Below are 19,905 nucleotides of genomic sequence, written 5' to 3'. Positions count from 1 at the left end.
GTGTCGCTTTATATGGAAGTGACAAAAATATACTTTCAAAAGATTTTTGAAAGTATATGTTTGGAGAAACATATACTTTCAAAAATCTTTTCCTGACATTTAAATTAATTTTTGATGTAAACAAATTGTATTTCTTACTGAAGGCTCGTTTCGCTTGTGCTATTCGGCATTTGTAGATTATGTGCTCAAATATTTTAGCCTAAGAATTAACTGCTGCAACATTAACTTAATCTGAAATATTATTTTTCTGGATTTAAAGATTTGAATAATTTTTACTTTTTTTTACTTTGAAGGATGGTAGGCAGGTTACAGGCTTTTAAAGATAGAAATAAAGTACAGTGATTCTAATGAAACCTTGCCACAAACATTTATATTTTATAATGGAATGTTGTTAACTGAATTCTCTTCTTAGATTTGAGTGCTTTGATTGCCTGCTTAACTTAATCCAATGGTATTTCTGTTAGTGTTTGTGTGATGAAATATTGACAAATTTTTATTAAAGTTATCCAATGCCAATAGAAAAATGTTCATGAGGCAGAATAATTTGTAAGTAACCAAGGAATATCGTCTCATGAATATTCAACATCATGAACTCAAATAGCCATTGATTTAACTTATTGATGCATAGAATAATAAACTATTAAACACCACTTTTAATTCTTTTATTGTTGTAGTAATTTCAAAGTTGTTTGATATTATTGTGAAGATGGTTATCTTTGAACGATTCTTATGGATTTTTCAAAGTATGTAAAAATGCTTCTTACAACTTAACTTGTTTTATAACTTAATTCTTTATATTATACTTCTGGCAAACCAGTATGGGTATTTGGACTACTGGTACTTTAGCATGTATTGCTTGATAAAACAAATTATTATAATGGAAAACTGATGAAAACATAAAATTATATAATGGTTTTCATTTGTAATACTATTTGAGATTATAATTCATGTCATTCATTTTATCTAGATTAAAATCGCCAATTGTTAATGTGTGGTAATTCAATGAATCATGAATTATTTTCTAATAATTATCATGCAGAAAGAAGAGACAAATATAAAATAATTATAAATCTTAGTAATTTGAGACAAATTGATTTTTAAGATGCATTAATTCCTGTTTTGCAACAGAGTGAAGTAATTGATTGCATTCAACTGCACATACACAGTTAGCTTCACCTCTCTTAGTTGATGTTTGCAGATCTTTCTCAACAATAATAATTATTTTATTAAACAACTCACTGCAGAAAAATGGCTTTACCTTTTTTAACATTTGTGAAAATCCTGCTGTAACATTTAATCTAGGTTAAGCCTTACATTTTGTAAGCAAGAATAATTAAATTTCTTCTTTCAGGATGTATTTACTTTCTTAGTAGCTAATGTGAACAAAAGTATTTACTTTCTTTTATGTTTTCCTAGAGTACATGCTCTTTGTTTAAATAAAGTAATCAGAATTTTCATTACCCACTACAAGTTGAAAGAAAATTTCTCTCAAAATAAGCATAATTACTAATCATTAAGGTTTTCACAAATGTGATGTAAAAACTGAGTTCATTGAAAATACTACTATACAAACACATTAGTGCGTGAAATATTATATTATTATACACATTGTATTTAGTATTATATACACATTAGTGTGTACAGTAGTAATACCATGCACTAGTGTGTGTAGAGTACATAAAAGTAATCGTACAAAAGGTAAAGTACTTTACAAGAGTAAAGTAGTACACAAATTGATGGTACATAAATTCTTATGCATTTTATTAATATAAATACATAAATTATATCTCATAATTATTTGTAGTAGTAAATAGCAGTCAACACAAATATATTCTGTGTTTGTTAATAATTTTACTTAATTGCGCCTATAAATTATTTTTCCATTTGATATTTATAATACTTTTAGGAAATTTTAATAGTAACATTATATGTAAATTAGGCTATTATTACAGCGATAAAATTCTATTTTCATAATTCATAGGAATGTTTTAAATATATGAGTTTATGTTATATATTTGATGAGGTTCAGTTTGTCCTGTTTGTATATTTTTGTTTAAAATTTATTTATTTGTATGCTTTTTTTTGTAGAGAAACTTTGTCTGATGGTCCAGTTATAAGTTTTAGCCTGACAACAGTGGGCATTTTTTTTTGGAACTTATTTATCTATTAATACAATTGCTGGGTATTTTTTATTGTGTTAACATAGTAATCCAGTTGTTATAGTGTAATCATATACGACCGGATATTTTGATATTCAAAGAATTTTAGTATAAAAATCTAAGAAAATTGGTTGAAAAACATAGGGTACAAATAATTACATTATCCTACATAAAAGAGACGGGGATTTTAGGATTAATTATCCCACATTTGGCATTTTATGTGTCTTTGAATTTCATAATGATCTTTATCAAGATGAAGGTTTCTTACTCTTACATTTTTGTGAACAGCTTTTTTCTTATATCAGTTTTTTAAATAAAAAATAAAGGATACACAGATGTGCACACAATTGTAGAAAAATAAGACCAATGTATAAATTCATTAGAAGTAAAAATAACAATCTAAAAATTTTTAACAATTTTTGACTTTTTGAAATTGATGTCAAATTTAGTAAATTAAAAGTAGTTGTTTTTAATTAGGACCAATTTCAGAAAATCAAAATTTAAAGAAAACATTAATATTCTTCATGTGAAGTGTTAAGTAAAAGTTGATTGTAGTTTTTTCTAAAATTTATTTAGATTCTCTACAAATTTATACCAGTATCAGATAGAATTGATTGTTTATCACTTCTTGCCAAATTCAAATTGTCAGAACTTATTGACATAAAAAAAAAAACATATTTATTCACAATAACGTTATGAATCAGTGGTAAAAATTATGAAAATATATTAATATAATGTATTCCTTTAATGAAAATTAGACTGATTTCAAGATTAAAAAAATTCTATATCCTTTAAATATTTCTACAATTTTCTTATTCAAATATTTTTAGAAGTTGATTGACACCAAATTAAAAAACAACTTTTCATCTCTTAACTTTTTGATAATTTGACATTTAAATAAGAATTCAGGAAATATTTAATATTGTGGTTATGTTGTAAATGAAGTGTAGTCTTGTGGTCTGAGGTTGATCATTCTTAGTTCCTGAGATATGTGGTTAATTGAAACCCAACCTCTAAAGAATACTGGTATCCATGATTTAATATAGGGCTAGCCCTACTATAACTATAACTATTACTATTACTATAGTTGTAGACTTATAAGTAAGAGTGAGATAGGCATATATCCAAACAGCTGCAGATCAACTAGGTTGGGGTAGTCATCCCTAACTTGGCCAGTTTATCAGCCTCCTCATTTCTGCGTATATTGACATGACTGGGTATCCACTGAAACAGCAATGTCCACCCGTGATTTCTCAGGCTTTACAGTCTTCTTCTACACTCAACTGTCCTCCAGCAGTCTGTTTGGGTGTTGTGCAAAAGATTATGCATAGAATTATTAGATTATGTATAGGATTATTAGATTATGCTTGGGAGTTGGCCAAAAACACTGCCTTCAAAGGAGAAACTAGCTTTTCCAATTTGGCCACAGTGGCGTGCACTGCTCCAACAACTTCACCATCGTAGTTGGGGGGGGGGGGCATCTATGGCTATACGTCCCTGCAAAAGATGGCAGTAGTACTCATCTCCTGTTTCTCCACTGCTTGAAATTGAAGATCCATCAGTATAGATGTGAATCCACTTGTCCTTCGGAAATTCCACGTGGATTGTTTGTAGGGCTAACTGCTTCAATTCATGTTGTATGGAGGCATGTTTTGGTGTCGAATGGTTCTTGAGTTTGTAGTGAGCTCGAGGTAAGTGGTTGAAGATGCCCTGGCTTGTGCACAGAGGTGCAATGTCCACGGGTGGAGTATCATATTTCCTTATAAGTTTTTCATATGCAGTGAGTGGAGCCATCTGCGTCCGCAGCCTAGAAGCAGCTTGCTAGTAGTTGGTTCATTCATGCTTGTAGATTCGCCTAAAACGCTCCCAAAATCTCAATGGTACCCTTTTTGGTGATTGTAAGGGCTCAATCTGAGTCTGTGCCTCCATGGCTGCAGTAGGAGCGGATTTAGTGATGCCTGTAATTACCCTTAAGGCTGCATTTTTAATGAGGTTGAGCTAGCTTAGTGTGCTAGCGCTGGGTGTGACCATCATTTCAGTTCCATATGCTAGCATAGGACTTATGTATGACTTGTAAGCAGTCTTGAGAACATCCTGATTTGCACCCCACTCAGCGGTTGTCAGTTTTTTTTAGTAGAACGACCTGTTAACATAACATTAGCCCTTTCTAAAAACCCTTTGGCATTTTGTGGTCATCATCAAATGTTCGATAAAGTGTATAATGGTAATTTTTTGACCCAAGTACAGCTTTTATGAAAATATGATAATATTTTGAAGCAAGTTATAAACAAAAACTGCATAAAAATACAACATATTTAAGTCATCATATTCAAGAAGAAATTATTCATTGCCTTGAACACGTTTGTAAACAAATCTAATATCTGATATCAATAATGCACCTTTTTTACTACTATAAAGGATATAACACAAGATATAAAAAAAATCAACTTATTCAAATCGTTAGATTTGTAAAAATTATTAAAAATGAAAGAGATGAACTAATTGGAACAGAAGTAAGAGAAAATTCTTTGTTCTTTTTTAAATTCATGATCAATCAGTGCCAGGTTTATATAAACAAACAATAAATTTTCTGGAAACTATATCATAAAATTAAGCTAATGTAGGGGACAAGGATATGATGGAGCAAATGTTATGAGTAGAGCATACAACAGAGTCCACGCTCTGTGTAAAAGAGTTCAACATTTCTTTCTTTCTTTTTCATGTTTAGCTTCTAGTAATTACCATTCAGATAATACTTCAAAGGATGAATGAGGATGATATGTATGAGTGTAAATGAAATGTAGTCTTGTACAGTCTCAAGTTGACCATTCCTGAGATGTGTGGATAATTGAAACCCAACCACCAAAGAACACCGGTATCCATGATCTAGTATTCAAATCCATGTAAAAATAACTGACTTTACTAGGACTTGAATGCTGGAACTGTCGACTTCCAAATCAGCTGATTTGGGAAGATGTGTTCACCACTAGACCAACCCGGTGGCTCAAAAAAAGTTCAACCTAATGATATTTACATTAACTGTGTATAGAGTAATTTAAATTTAGTAATTAATGATGCTGTAAAAAGTTGCAAAAAGTTTCTGAATTTTTTACACCTGTGGAATATATTTACACCTTTTCTGGTTGTAGTATTAAAAGGTGGGACTTACTATCAAAATTTACAGGTGAATCACAAATTACATGAATAAAATTAAATCCTATTCGCTGTGCCGGAAGACATACTTCACTTGCAGCAATTAATTTACTTTTATTGATATATTGAAAACTCCTCAATTTTGAAAAGTGATTAAACGAAGAATAAGAGGAAGCATCTTGGCTTACAAAAAGATTGAATAGATTTAAATTTGTTTGTTTTCTTCTGCGTAATTTTATCACAAGTTTTGAGTGAAACAAACATGGCTTCTAAGTTATTACAATTAAAATGTTTAGAGCTTATGACAGCAACAAAATCTTTACAAACAGCATATAAGAATTTTACAATGAAGAAATATGTACACTTCCGCAAAAAATGAAACAATGTAGGTAGCAGCTAAATGGAATACCACTGCAATTTTTCTTTACAAAAGACAAGGAATAATAAAAAAACATTTTGATGAATTATCCAACAACCATAGATTTGATGATGGAGATTAAATTTTCTGGGTAAATATGTTTAATGAAATTCTAGATTTAGTTATTAATCAATCAAATTCAAAAAAAGATTTAAAAGAGTAAATGATAACACAAATTTATTTTCATTCATGCTGTCTGAAAATTTAGTGAAAATAAATGAAGCAGGAATTTTAAAATCTGCTGAGACACTTCAATCAAATTACCCACAAAATTTAACAAATAATTTTCATATGCAGTTAATAATGTTATCTGCCATTATTTGAGTGATGAAAGAGCTTTTTCTAAATTAAAAATAATAAAAAAATTATTTAAGGAATTCCACTGAGAAACATTTACATAATTTACCTCTTTTAGCAATAAGAGCAACAGTTATAAACGAGATGGAAAAAAGATATCATACAAGATTTTGAAAATTTAAAATCTCAAAAAAAAATTTCACCTTTTAAAACAACTAGATGATAATACTTATTAATCATTTTATGTACATACACCATGTTAATAATTTTGTATATTTAATATGTGTTAAAAATATAGTTTTTAGAAGTATATTGTATTTAGGAGATATTTTATATGTTTCTTTTTGTGAATATTTTCTATAATTTATGGAATTACGTACTATTACATTGTAATAAAAATATAACTAAATAGAAGTTGTTTTTCTTTATAGGGGCCAAAAATTTGTTGTTCCATCACTGGTTGTGACTAATGTACTTTTTTTTTAGATAGCATTCTGTAACATAAGTACAAGAGGTGTTTGGTGCTTGACTGATGTAAAGTTGTTGGCATCAATAAAGTGGTGTGTGCGTGTTGAACTAACAATTGCAGCTTGAAACAGAGAATATTGTGCTGCAGCAGAAGCTGATTGTACCACTCTTTGCTTTGCATTTCATATTTGTATGATATGTTATAGAAGGTAATAAGACAGCAGCATTCATGTACAGTATAAAAGTATAGAACAAAATACTGTTCCAATTTTCATCTGCTTTTCTTGCAGAGCAGTGACAAAATAGTAGTAGTGATCTTTCCGTGTTGTGACTAGTCCTTAAAACAAATCAGTTGTTCTGCTACAGCCTGATCTCTAGCTGGCACTCTAAAAAAATGATGGATTGCAATATGTCAGCCAGAAAATTAGAAGATTGTGAAGAATTAACAAATTACTGTTAGTTATACTTTGAAGTAATCTTTTTCACGCCATACTAAATAATCATAGAAACATGAAAGAAATCAGAAATAGTTAGCTTAATAATAAAGAAATCAGGCCTTAATTTTATTATTTTATCCACTTACATCCACAACAACCATCTGAATTTTGCTAATAACAAGAACTCTGTCCTTCATTGGTTGTGATACATAAACATAACGGTTAGCAACATTGATTGCTTGACCCCAACTGCAGTTGACGCCCTTATCACCACAAACATATTCCTGAAAAATTAATTTGAGATTAACATGTAGTTGAATCAAAAATTTTCACCACCTTATAAGAATTTTAATGCATGTGCTATCTGGCTGAATCTGTATAAAACCAATTGATGAACTTTGGCTGGCATAACACTTACCCAATAATCTATAGAATATTGTAAAGCAATGTAATCCTAAAAAAATAATATTTTATAATTTTTTCCATTACTGAAATAACAGAATAAAAAAAAATCCCTTTCGCCATGCTGGAAGGTAGAGGTAGATTTCACCGGTGCTAAGTAGGGGATAAAAAAGATTTCCACAAAGTTAAGAAACACTTCAAATTTACTCAATACGACAATGGTTGCAATTGAAAAACGTTTTACATGTTTAGCATACAACAAGCCCAATCTTCTTACATTCCAGCAACATTTTGGTCATATCAAAAATTGTTCCAGACAAAAGTTTTAGATAATGTTTAAAGGACTAAGAACCACTTTAAACTGATTCGATGTTGCGCCTATTAAGGAAGGAATGATTTTTTTGTCTTCGAAATCCCATTTTTACCCCCCTCTGGGCCAATGGTTGGTGGTATCAAAAGATTTTACTATGAAAGTTTTAGGCCCTTATCCAAAGAATAGTAGGAACTTTAAACGAGTTCGATATTTTACTTAATAAGAAAGTTATAGCGATATTTTTTTTTTCAAAAAAGCCCCCATTTCAACCTCCATGGTCCGGCTTTGCCCATTAACGAACTTGACTGAGATTTTCGGTCATTATATTTTATGTATCAATTTGAAAGTGATTGGCGCATAATTACGGCAGTTATCGTGTACACAAGAAAGTCAAGTATATATATAAAATGTATATATAAACTTTTGAACTGACGGTGGTTTTGGGATCTGGGGGATGTGAAACGCTAAAATATCCTGAAATTTTCCGTACGTCGAATCATGGTACCCATTACAACAGGTAGTTTTCTTATGAAACCTACCTAAAAATGTACTGGTTTACTAAGATATTCTCTATTCAGCAGTCAGCAAGATGGTATTGCCTAAAGTTGCAATATATTGACTGACATATTCATTTATAAAAAAATTTTAGATAACTATTTTAAAAAAAGTATTAGATAATGTATTTGATTATGTAATTCACTGTTACACAATATAACTTTTTTTTGTTCATATTAGTTACATACAAAGGCTTTTCAAACTCACACTAGACTTCAAAACAATTTTTATTCTTTCATTTAATAATCAGATTATATAAAAAAAAAAACTTTTTCATAGTTAGTGCAGTACTTAGAATTTGTTTCCATTTTTAGAATGTACTGCTGAAATGCTGTAAATTGAAGTAAGACCTTGACTTACGCGAATTCACGTTAGCGCGATTTTGTTGTATACATGTTCTGTAGGCCTACTATAAGACTGCCAAAATTGCTTTTACTACATACAACACTAATATGTATGTATAGTTACTGTACTTAAAGGAATTGGGGTTCAGTTAATTACTGTTACTGTTGTACATACTATTACGCAATGATTCCAAGAATCATCACTTCTATCGCTTATCTTACGGATGTAAAAGAAGCTATTTTTTTCACTAATTATTATATTAAGTACGTATTAAAAAAAAGAGATAGATTAACAAGTGTTACAGCATTAACAATTAAAAATTAGGTTTTATTTTATTACTGTTTTATAATTTTATGACTGATTATTTCACTCATAATTATGCCCTCCTTCCATGTTATAGTGTTGTGCAGTACAGTACTGTACTGTATGAATATTACATTCAATTTGTATGCACTTACCAAATGTTTTAAGGTTAAGCCGAACAAACGAAATTATGCGAATTTCACGTTACGCAACAAATCTATGGAACATATCCCTTGCGAAAGTCGAGGTCTTACCGTACTTATGGAGTATCTTGGAATATAATCCTTAAAAGAGATCTTTTTCTGTCTCTTTTGTCAGTTGAAAACTCCTGTCAATTGAACTTTCATGAAAGATTTCATTGTAAAACAATAAAATGTCTGTTATATTTAAATCAGGTGAATAGAGGATTGTGAAAAAGATCCCCATGTTTATAATTTTATCAAAAGGTATAAGAATCTATGAATGGTTTGTGTAATGTTATAGCAATGTTGAGCTTCATTCCATATTACTTCATGTAGAAATTGTTCTTTTCTACTTTAAACTTCCTTTTTCTTTCAAATCCTTCTTTGCCATCTCATAAAATTCTTAACTGATTGTTTATGTTTGTGGCAGCAATTTATAAACTAGTGGATAACAATTTCAAGGATTGCAAGAATAGAGTTTAATACAGAGATGGGATGAAAATTAAAAAAAGGAGGTCTAGCTTCCTTCCAACCAGATGAAAAATGACCAGTTTGAAAGCTCCACTTAAAAAGCAAAGTAAGGACAAGGGTAATAAAATGATTATCACTTGAAAGTACAAAAACTAGAATTCTGTCAAGCTCAGTCACAGAGTTGTTGTTAAGCTTATTAATTGCAGTAATAACATCCTTAGTTTTTATTAAGGGAATATGCAGTTCTGTAGACTGAAGACGGTCTTTCATAGGCGGTTATGATGTTAATATTGCTTCAGTTGAGTCTTGGTATACAGATTCAAAATATTTCCCAAAATGGATATTTATTTCTTCAGGATCCGTAACCACATGATCATCAATAACTGGAGCTGGAATTTAGAAGACTTTTCTTTAAATCTACCAACATACTTCCAGAGGTAAACTGGGTTAGTACAAAGGTCAATCTCACATATTTAAGTGGCATACTTAATTTTGTCATGAATTCAGAATTTAACGTATTTACTAAGATGAGAAAACTTTTTATAACCTTTCTGACAGCCAGAAGCTTTAAAGCACCAAAGCAGTAGTTTTTTTTGTAAATTAATAATTAATTAATAAGTTAATAATTAACTAATCAATTAGTTAATATTAACTTAAATCTATTGAAAAACCAAAAAGTAAACTTATCTGAATTTGATTTAGGTTTCACAAAGAAATGTTGTTATTCACTGGACTGAAAATAGTTAACTGAATGTTTTTCACATCTGAGTCAAGGTTCTCGCACAACAAAACCTTCCAATTGTCATTTTTAATTTCATTATATAGAGACATGGAATCACCTTTGCTAAAGACATAAGGAGATCTTGATTCATAATTTGCTAACAATTTAGGACTGATAATACATAGGCACAAAGGTGGGTAGTATCTGTCCAGAGAAACCAAACCTATTTCATCATAATATGTACAATGAACAATATCTAATACAATAATATCGTCAATACTAAATCAAGTTGAGATCCATAAATTACTTCTAGACCAAAGAGATCAGAAGGATTGAATGAGCAACAGCTTTCTTAGAATAAAAGTTAATATTAGGCTTGAATGATCTAAAGTTAACTTTTGGAGCATTAAAATCAACCAATAAAAATAATAATAAAATTATTTAAAAAAATAATATAAACTTTTAAATTTATTAAACAAATAGATTCTAAAACAAATTTAAATAAACTGCCATTATTAATTTCAGCATTGTTAATAAGGGAAATACTCCCATTTATCAATATTTTTAATTGTATGTGTAATTATTAAATTATCAATAAATTTTACAATAATCCCATCAACATCATTATCTCATCTATTATTTTCAATATAAATAAACATAAATGTAATTTTCTTTAAATAATAATAAACAAAAATTTTATATATATATATAAATTTTCTTATTAGTATATATAAAAAAAACATGTCCTGGCTGACTGATTCAACACCCAACAAAAGCTATTGAAGATAAATCGATGAAAATTGGTACATATGTTCTTCTTACTGTGTAAGAGCACACTAAGAAAGGATTTTTTGAAATTATGAGATAAAGGTTTAAAATCGAGTAGAATGAAATATATTTTTTTTAATTTCTTGGTAACAAATGAAGACATCAACTTGAGTTTTGGTGTGTGTAACCTTCATGTGAAAATCTAAAAACTAATTTCTAGATTTTTGAAATTCTGAGTTTGAAGGGTTAAAATGGACTTTGAATTTATTTTGAAACATGGTTATCTTCTCTAATTTCTCAGTAACAAGTGAAAATATCAACGACTGTTGGTGTTTGTAATTTTCATGTAAATATCTAAAAACCAATTTCTAAATTTTCTGAAACACAATGGAAGAAGTGAAGAAAGGCAAAATAATTTGAACATGCTTGCAAATTTTCCCAATTTCTGACTGAAATCTAGATTGGGGCTTGCAAATACTCTTCAGATAAGTATCTAAAAACCATTTGTGAGTTTTATGAATTTAGATTTTTTTAAGGGGTGCATTGGTGTATGGTGTGGCAGCTCAGCCAATACACAGTCACTGTTACTGTTTGTACAAAGAGACTGGGTGCATCTGCCTCTGGTTACTTGACTAAATAACATAAAAGTAATAAAACAAAATAGATATGAAATGCGGTCCTAGTAGTGTTTTTTGGGCAACAATAAGAACCAGGCATCTTTACCCATACAAAGTATGGGTAACCAGATATAAGTAATATTTTTAAGAAGGAGGCTGACTGTTTTGAAACCCAAATTCTTACATCACTCAGAGTTAAAGTAGTGACTAAACTGTTGCTGTGAAGAAATTACAATACATTGATAGTTTTCATGAATTGAACAGGCTTTAATTTTTATTTATTATTATTATTCTCATAAGCATGAGTTTAATGAACACAGGGAATTAAGGGGGCAGAGCCCCCTGGCTAGATGGTAAGGGCTTGCTTCAATCGCTCTTACCAGCTAAACATCACTGACCGTGACGGGAAACGCAAGTAACCATGCAGCAAGGGTAAAGCTGTGATGAGTCTGCTATTATAATATATACATTTTTTTCCATTTGCTCCTTTATTTTTCCTCTAGGCTTGAGTAGTTTGTGGAGTTCTGCTTCATCCTGAACGTTTGTGCACAGAAATTTATACTATGTCAACTTATTACAACATATCTCATGTGTTACTAACCTGAGTTCCTGGTATGATATCAGTGGACTGAATCTGATGATAAAGCCTGCATGCAGTTGGCTCATAAACAGAAACACCCCAGTCATGAAATGAAAAAAATCTTCTTTCCTCATTTGGAGCTGCTGTGTCAAATAAGAAGGAATATAGTAAACATTTTTCTTTAAACAAAAATTCACATAAATATGGGAACATATCTAAAACAATAATTATAATATTTTTAATCTGTTATAAAATAAAAATAAGTTTGAATTAAGCAGTGGAGGCTTGTATCTAAAATTAGTGCTGCTCCAGAAAATGATTTTCTGGGCCTTTTCAAGGCCATGATTTTAAACCTTTTTTGTAAAATAAAAGAACCAAAAAAAAAGAATCAAATGGAATAGATGGAAGCAGGATAACAATCTAATTCTACACTTTATCACATTCAAGAATATGGTGGTACACGGTTTTCAAAACCCTATTCAGTTTAATCAAATAAATAATTAAATGTCTCTACACGTAATATTTTTTAGTATTATTAGATAATAACTTAATAAAATGGCCACTTAAAAACAGTATAGTCCAATGGTGCTTAATTTAAATTTCTATGCACACAGAAACAAATACATAATTAGTTTTTGCTAATTACCTTCTCTTTTGCCCTTCCAGCATGTTTTTGAACAGATTGGGCAATCAAAGAGACCTTGCTTTCTGTCATCTTCTGATCACTACTTTCTTTCTTTCTTTTTCCTGTTTAGCCTCCGGTAACTACCGTTCAGAAGATGAATGAGGATGATATGTATGAGTGTAAATGAAGTGTAGTCTTGTAAATTCTCAGTTTTACCACTCCTGAAATGTGTGGTTAATTGAAACCCAACCACCAAAGAACATCGGTATCTACAATCTAGTATTCAAATCCATGTAAAAATAACTGGCTTTACTAGGACTTGAACGCTGGAACTCTTGACTTCCAAATCAACTGATTTGGGAAGACGCGTTCACCACTAGACCAACCCAGTGGGTTTCTGATCACTACTGAAAAACAACTAAACCACTTTCGTTCCACAGACTAAACTAGAAAAAGAAACGAACAAAGAATGTTCCATACACACGCAAAGTAAAAAAAAAACTACCTTCCACCAGCACGCCAGAGTTAGCACTGCAGGAACGACAGTGCCAACTTAATCACAAATAATCAAATTTTTCATCATATTAATCACAAATATAAAATTAATTATTCTGTTACTAATTATAATCTGTGGCAGGTTATAGAATCATTTTGTTATAATTGAATATACATTTTTAAATTAAGAAATAACTATAATTCTATATATTTAATATTTTAGCTATGTTTTTAATCTAAGTTTTCTACAAAAATGTTCAAATAAAAGAGAGATGTCTGTGAAATTAGAAAATGTTGAAGAAAAAATAAAACAGTAAATGAAAAATTAATTTTCATAAATAATTATATTTTACTCTAGGTTTGCAATTTATTAGATTATTATATATTTTATATAGTTTAATTATATTGAAATTAATCTTGAAGATTCATATTATTCCTTTGTACTGTTAAATTATATTTTAAATTCTATTAATGTATATCACCTAGTATAGAATATTGAGATAAAATAAATATCTTAACTTAATTTTATCATAATAGTACTTTTATGAGATTCTGTATCCTGAATTCATTTAATTAAAATTTCAATTAAATCACATCAGAGGATGTAAGATTAGCGAACGTTTTTTCATGATAAAATTAACGTAAGATATGTCTTATCTCAACATTCTATACTAGGTGGTTTTTATAAGTAAGTAATAGAATTTAAAATATACAGGGCGTTTCATAGTGTTCTTCGGAGTTTCAAAAATTCATTAACAAAAAACTATTTCACTCATAAGAATAAAACAAGTACTGTACGAAAGAGTACTTCAAATAATTTTTTTCCACATATACTAGGCAGTTAGTAAACCATTTGCTCGCTAGGTGTCAACAGTAGAGAAAATGGCTGCCACAGGAAGCGAGAAGTCGGTTTGTGTGTCAGAATTTCACTTGTCAAAGTCAGTAATTTCTGTGAAACATGCGTTTAGGTTGAAATGACAGCCACGAAATGACAATTCAATTCAATGGTATAAACAATTCAGTGAAACTGGTTGCTTGTGCAAGCGAAAATCAACTGGTCGTCCATCAACCTCAGAAGTCAATGTCGAACGTGTGCGTGCAAGTTTCATTCGCAGCTCGTCAAAATCGACTGCGACTGCAGGCATTAAATTAGGAATTTTGAAAACAACAGTGTGGAGAGTTCTCCGTAAACGTTCATTATGCAAACCGTACCATCTTCAATTAATCCAGCTAACAGTTACAGGAAAGGATGTTATTAGATGAAGGTTTTCTAAACAAGATAATTTTTAGCGACGAAGATACTTTCTATATTAGCGACAAAGTAAACCGTCATAATGTGCGAGTTTGAGGAACTGAAAACCCACACGCTTATGGGGAACACATTCGGGATTCTCCGAAAGTAAACGTTTTTTGTGCGATCTCTCGTGAGGCAGTGTATAGGCCGTTCTTTTTTATGGAAACGACAGTAACCGGCATGATATACCTGGATATGTTACAATTATGGCTTATGCCTCAGCTACTCAACGACTTCATTTTCCAGCAAGATGGTGTTCTGCCCATTTTCATAACGAGGTTCGACAGTACCTTAACACAACATTACCTCGGCGCTGGATAGGACGTGCATCTGAAGATGACCAACACATTATGCTGTGGCCACCAAGATCACCAGACCTCAAGCCATGTGATCTCTTTCTCTGGGGTAACGTGGAAGATACGATGTTTTTCCCACCAATGCCGCACGATATCGCTGAGCTAAAGGATCGCATAATCAATGCAATCAACTTTATCGAAAACGACATGTTAGAATGAGTTTGGCAAGAGCTAGACTTTCGTGTTGATGTGTGCCGTGTCACCAGAGGAGCAAATATTGAACATTTATAGATTTTAACAAAAACTGTTTGAGTCCCTGCATCACCTCGTACAACTTTCATTTAGGTAAGTGAAATATTTTTTTTTGTACTGAATTTTTGTAACTCCTAAAAACATTATGAAACGCTCTGTATATATTTACATATCTATTAAATATACATACATTAATTATTTATATTTATTACATATATATATATATATATATGAGTGAGAAAGAGTGAGGGAGAGTAATAAGCCTTTATTTATATATAAATAGATTTATACAAAACAAAAATTAATTTTTTATTAACAGTGAATTATATACAAACAACACTTGAAATATTTATGTAGGCTTCTCTTCACAGGAGATTGGTCTTTCTGATGACCAGACATACCCATTAATATATAGTAGAAGTCGTTTATAAGGAGGTGGTAGTTTATAATGAGAATCGGGTTGTAATGAGCAGAAATAAAAAAAAATGATTGGTTTCCTATACTACTAAAGGCCTCTAGTAAAATTTGTTTTAACAAGCTAATAACGAAGTTAGAAGTTGGTTATAATGAGAAAATTATTTTCTTTTGAATAATAAATCTGTTCCTTAAGTAATTAAAAATGTGAATGATTTTTTTTAATACAGTCAGAGGAATTAAATGTTAGTCATTAGTAATGTATGTTTGTAGTAATTGTTATAAAGATGTTCAATTAGAGTAGGGAGGCAATGGACCTCTTCACTATAAGTGAAAGTGGGTAATAAGAAACAACCAGATACGATAGTAAAACATGTACAGTTTTGTACTGACTATTTTTGGATTCTTGGAAATTCCATTCCTCACTGTTATAAAGTTTATGCAGGAAGTATGGTGATGGGAAGTGTGAGTAATTTTAGTCAAATTCATATAGTCAATTTTTAAACGAATTTGTTGCTGCTTTGTATAGTACATTTGTTGTTTAGCTTGGGCTGAAGTCAGCATATTTTCTGCGAGCGTGTTGTGGTATTTTTTGATAAATCTTTACGGCACAGAAATAGTGTTGGGCGTTAAAAGAAAAATTCTTTCAATTTGCAACAAATTAAAAATTATTGAGGAATTAGAAAACAGGTGATCTAATTCTGACATGTGTAAAACTCATTGCTTTCTACCTTCACTGTCCAACGATCTGAAAAAACCGTGATAAGTGGTGGAGCTTTAAAAAAAGATCAGCCTCAGGTAAAGAAGATAAGAGACATGTGTAAAAAATTATTTGGACGAGGCTCCTATTACATGGTTCAAAGTGAAGAGGAGTGAAAATGGTCTTAATGGACCATTTCGAAAATTCAGGGAGAAAAATTTGCTGTCCAAATTCTTTGTCTCAGCTAGGATACTGTCGCCGAATGGCTTCAACGGCACGTGGCACTTAACAACCTTGTAGTAGCCCTGAGAGGGGTTGTTGTCGTCATCGACTGGCTTCGACGGCTCGTTGTAACTAACAACTTTGTGGTAGCCATGAAAGGGCCTTTTTTTGCGTTAGCTCTGAGAAGAGTTATTGGGTCCGGAAGCTGGTCTCCGGCTAAGTCGGGGAGTTGCGGCTGATCGATTGAAATCAGACCGGGCTTCCCCTCAGTGACAGTTGGCTCCCCACTACAGGGTGGCAGTGATGGCCCCGCAATGTCGGGTCGTCTTTCGCCGGCGCGGCCGAGGCGGTTCCCTTCGAGCGACCCCACGCTGGGCCGGCTCCTGCTGCTGAGTCCGCCGGCCAGGGCGATTGAAGCCCGGCAAGCTGGAGCGGGGAGGTAGCGTCCGCGTCCAGCGGCTCCCTCGGCGGGCCAGCCAGGCCTAATGCTCCGGCGGGGATGTTGGCATCGGCCGGGAGGTCCCACGTTGAGGTGTCCAGGAAACTTCTTCTGTCTGCTTCCATCTTCTTTTTCTTCTTGGTCTTCTCCAGGTGGTGGTTGACGATGAATTAAAAATTCATTCTCGTGCACGCTCTTTAATTGGAGCCTGAGAGTGGTGGGGCCGCAGCGCCGCTATGTTGGTAGAACTGTGTGGCGGGAGTGACGCTTGTACCAACGTGTACGTATACTGTGCTGCAGCTGACATCTGAGCTGCTACTGTTGTTGTCCGCCGATATTAAATTAGGCATATATGGGATAACAATACAAAGGGGTGGTTTGTTACAACAGTTGGCTGAACCGATTTAAAAAAAAAACAGATATCCAATCCTTTTTTGCAAAACTGTTTTTGAATTAGAATTCAGAGGTTCATCAGCTAGTGGGTTATGATATGGGGCATTATCGACAACAACCATCGACTGAGTAAGATGATAGGGAATTTAATTTTAGTTCTCCATTTCATAAAATTCTTTCTTCATTAAATCATAAATATTAATGATGATTTCAGTTTTTTGATTATGACATTGTTTATTCTTAATTATGTATTTAATTTCTGCCATAACAAGCCAAAAACAAAAATATAGCTAATAATAATAAAATACAAAACCAAGCATTTTTGTTGAATGCACATTAGCCTTTATATTAGAAAAAAATTCAAAAAACTATGAAACATAAGAAAGAGTATGTAAATATTTATTATGAGCCTTTGTAATACAACCCAAGTACCCTTACAGGACACCAAATTCATTTATTGACAATAATTTATGTTATGATAATTTAAGTTTTACAAAACTTAAAAAATCATTAATACTAATTTTGATTTTGGTTTGAAAAAGGAACATATAAAACTGATTAATTACTAAATTCTAATCCTTATATAACTCATTGAAATAAAATAATTAAAACGATTCTCAACAATAAAAAATCAAATAAAAATAGATTAATTTTGTTATTACAGAAATGTTAACAAATTCTCATATCTGTAATTAGGAATTACAGAAGTCACACATACAACTGCTTTTGTCTTTAGAGGGAATTTTAAGTTTATTTTACAGATGGTTACCTCACCTCTGATCCTGTTATTATGTCAGAAACATAACACAAACAAGTTAGGCTTGTGAATATAGGTGGGGATTTTTCACACTTTATAAATAAGATCTTTTTATAAAGTACACATGCAGGCTCGTGTTAACTAACCTTTCTGTTGTAGGTAGATCAACCATGTTTCCATGTATGTATACGCTGATGTAGACTTGTGTAGATGGATGGGGTTTTAATTGTAGATCATACATTGATCATTTGAACTGTGCACTTCAGTTGGGGATGGAAGCAAAGGAAAGAAAAAAGGTACGAACACGCTCTGCATGACTTTGTACCACAAGTTAGGATCGTGCCTTGCCTGTCTTAAATATGTAGATTAATATATTTCACTTTGCAATGATATCCTAAGTTAAAATTATACTAAATTACCACAGGTTCGCGTAGACAGGTGAGTGTTGTACACAGCTTACACATATACTTTGACAAAGTGAAATACTTTTGTGAAATACTTTTACAAATAGGAACTCACACCTCACCTGTCAAATGAATGTAGATACCAAGTGTGTTTTAGCAGGAGGGAGTGGGCGTAATGCCTCACAATAACGTTAATTTGTTTTGTTTCAAGAGAAAAAAAAACAGTAAACACAAAAAAATATTTAAAGAAAATAAATTAATTGGATTAATGTATCAATTGCATTTAAAGGTAACTTTTAAAATAAATGCTTTTGATTACTGTTATTCAAAATGAATACATACAAGATCTGTAAATAAAGTAATGAGACTTGTTCAGAAAAACTTTTTATTTAGAATATATTTCCCTTGGGAAGCCACGCAACACTTCAAACAGTTTTCCCACTCTTAATAGCAGTGTTTGAACTCAGAAACTGGAATAGTCGGTTACATTTTTTAAAATGTTTTCTACTGTTCCAAAATGGTGTCCTTTGAGGTGTTTTTTTAAAGTTGGGAACAGGAAAGAGTTGCAGGGATTCAAGTCAGGTGAATACGGTGGTTTAGAAACTACAGGAATATTTATTTTTGCCAAAAACTTATTGAGAGTGCAGTGTGACAAAGTGCATTGTCATGATGCACCATCCAGTTGTCTTTGTTGGCTGGTCTCACACAGGCAACTTTTTCCGCAGTCTTTAAAAACAGGAATTTCTCTAAAAACATTTTGATTTACAGTCTGTCCTGTAGGTCAAAACTCCATATGGACAATGTCATACTATCGAAGAAAAAATTAGCGTGGTTTAGATTTTTGATTTGTTCATTTTTGCTTTTTTGGAACGTGGTGAGTTTGAAGTGTGCCACTCATTGCTCTGGTGTTTTGTTTATGAGTCATACTCAAATACCCAAGATTCATCCCCAGTAATAACATTTTTTTAGAAAATCAGGATCAATTTCAATTTGCCCTAGAAGATCGTGGCACATTTCCACCTTGTTGTTTTTCTGTTCAACAGTGAGGTTTTTTGGGACCAATTTTACAAACTTTTTCATGTCCAATTTGTTTGTCAAAATTTGATGGACTGTGGTATGGTTCAAATTCAATTGTTCTGTAATCATTCTGACAGTTATTCGCTGGTTGTACCATATTAAGTCTCTGATTCGCTCAACACTGTCATCTCTTTTTGACGTTAACGGTCTTCCAGAGCATGGATCATCCGCAACCGATCGCCATCTGAAAAAGCTTTAAACCACTTAAAAACTTGGGCTCGTGACAGAGTGTCATCTCCATACATCCTTTACAATTTTGAAAAAGTTTCAGTACCATTCTCACCGAGTTTAACACAAACCTGATTGTGCAACGTTACTCATAATTAATATCAGTCATTTTTGTAATGC

General features: G+C 31.8%; 1 protein-coding gene across 9 annotated transcripts in view; it reads right to left on the bottom strand.

Moving 5' to 3' along the window:
* LOC142331252 (follistatin-related protein 5-like) overlaps positions 1 to 19,905 on the bottom strand; it is a 411,468-nt gene that overhangs the window by 33,479 nt on the left and 358,084 nt on the right. For 8 of the 9 annotated variants that reach the window (XM_075377029.1, XM_075377064.1, XM_075377011.1 and 5 more), the window contains 2 exons: positions 12,211 to 12,332; positions 7,079 to 7,216 (listed from right to left, as the gene is read on the bottom strand). In XM_075377029.1, the coding sequence (XP_075233144.1) occupies positions 7,079 to 7,216; positions 12,211 to 12,332 (260 nt within the window). The remainder of the gene's footprint in view (positions 1 to 7,078; positions 7,217 to 12,210; positions 12,333 to 19,905) is intronic. The other variant, XM_075377020.1, reaches the window with a different exon arrangement.

Source organism: Lycorma delicatula, chromosome 1 (genome assembly GCF_047948215.1).
Source record: "Lycorma delicatula isolate Av1 chromosome 1, ASM4794821v1, whole genome shotgun sequence".
In the NCBI taxonomy this organism is placed as follows: Eukaryota; Metazoa; Arthropoda; class Insecta; order Hemiptera; family Fulgoridae; genus Lycorma; species Lycorma delicatula.
The sequence above is the reverse complement of the archived record's forward strand: the minus strand, read 5'-3'. Positions and strand labels throughout refer to the sequence as shown.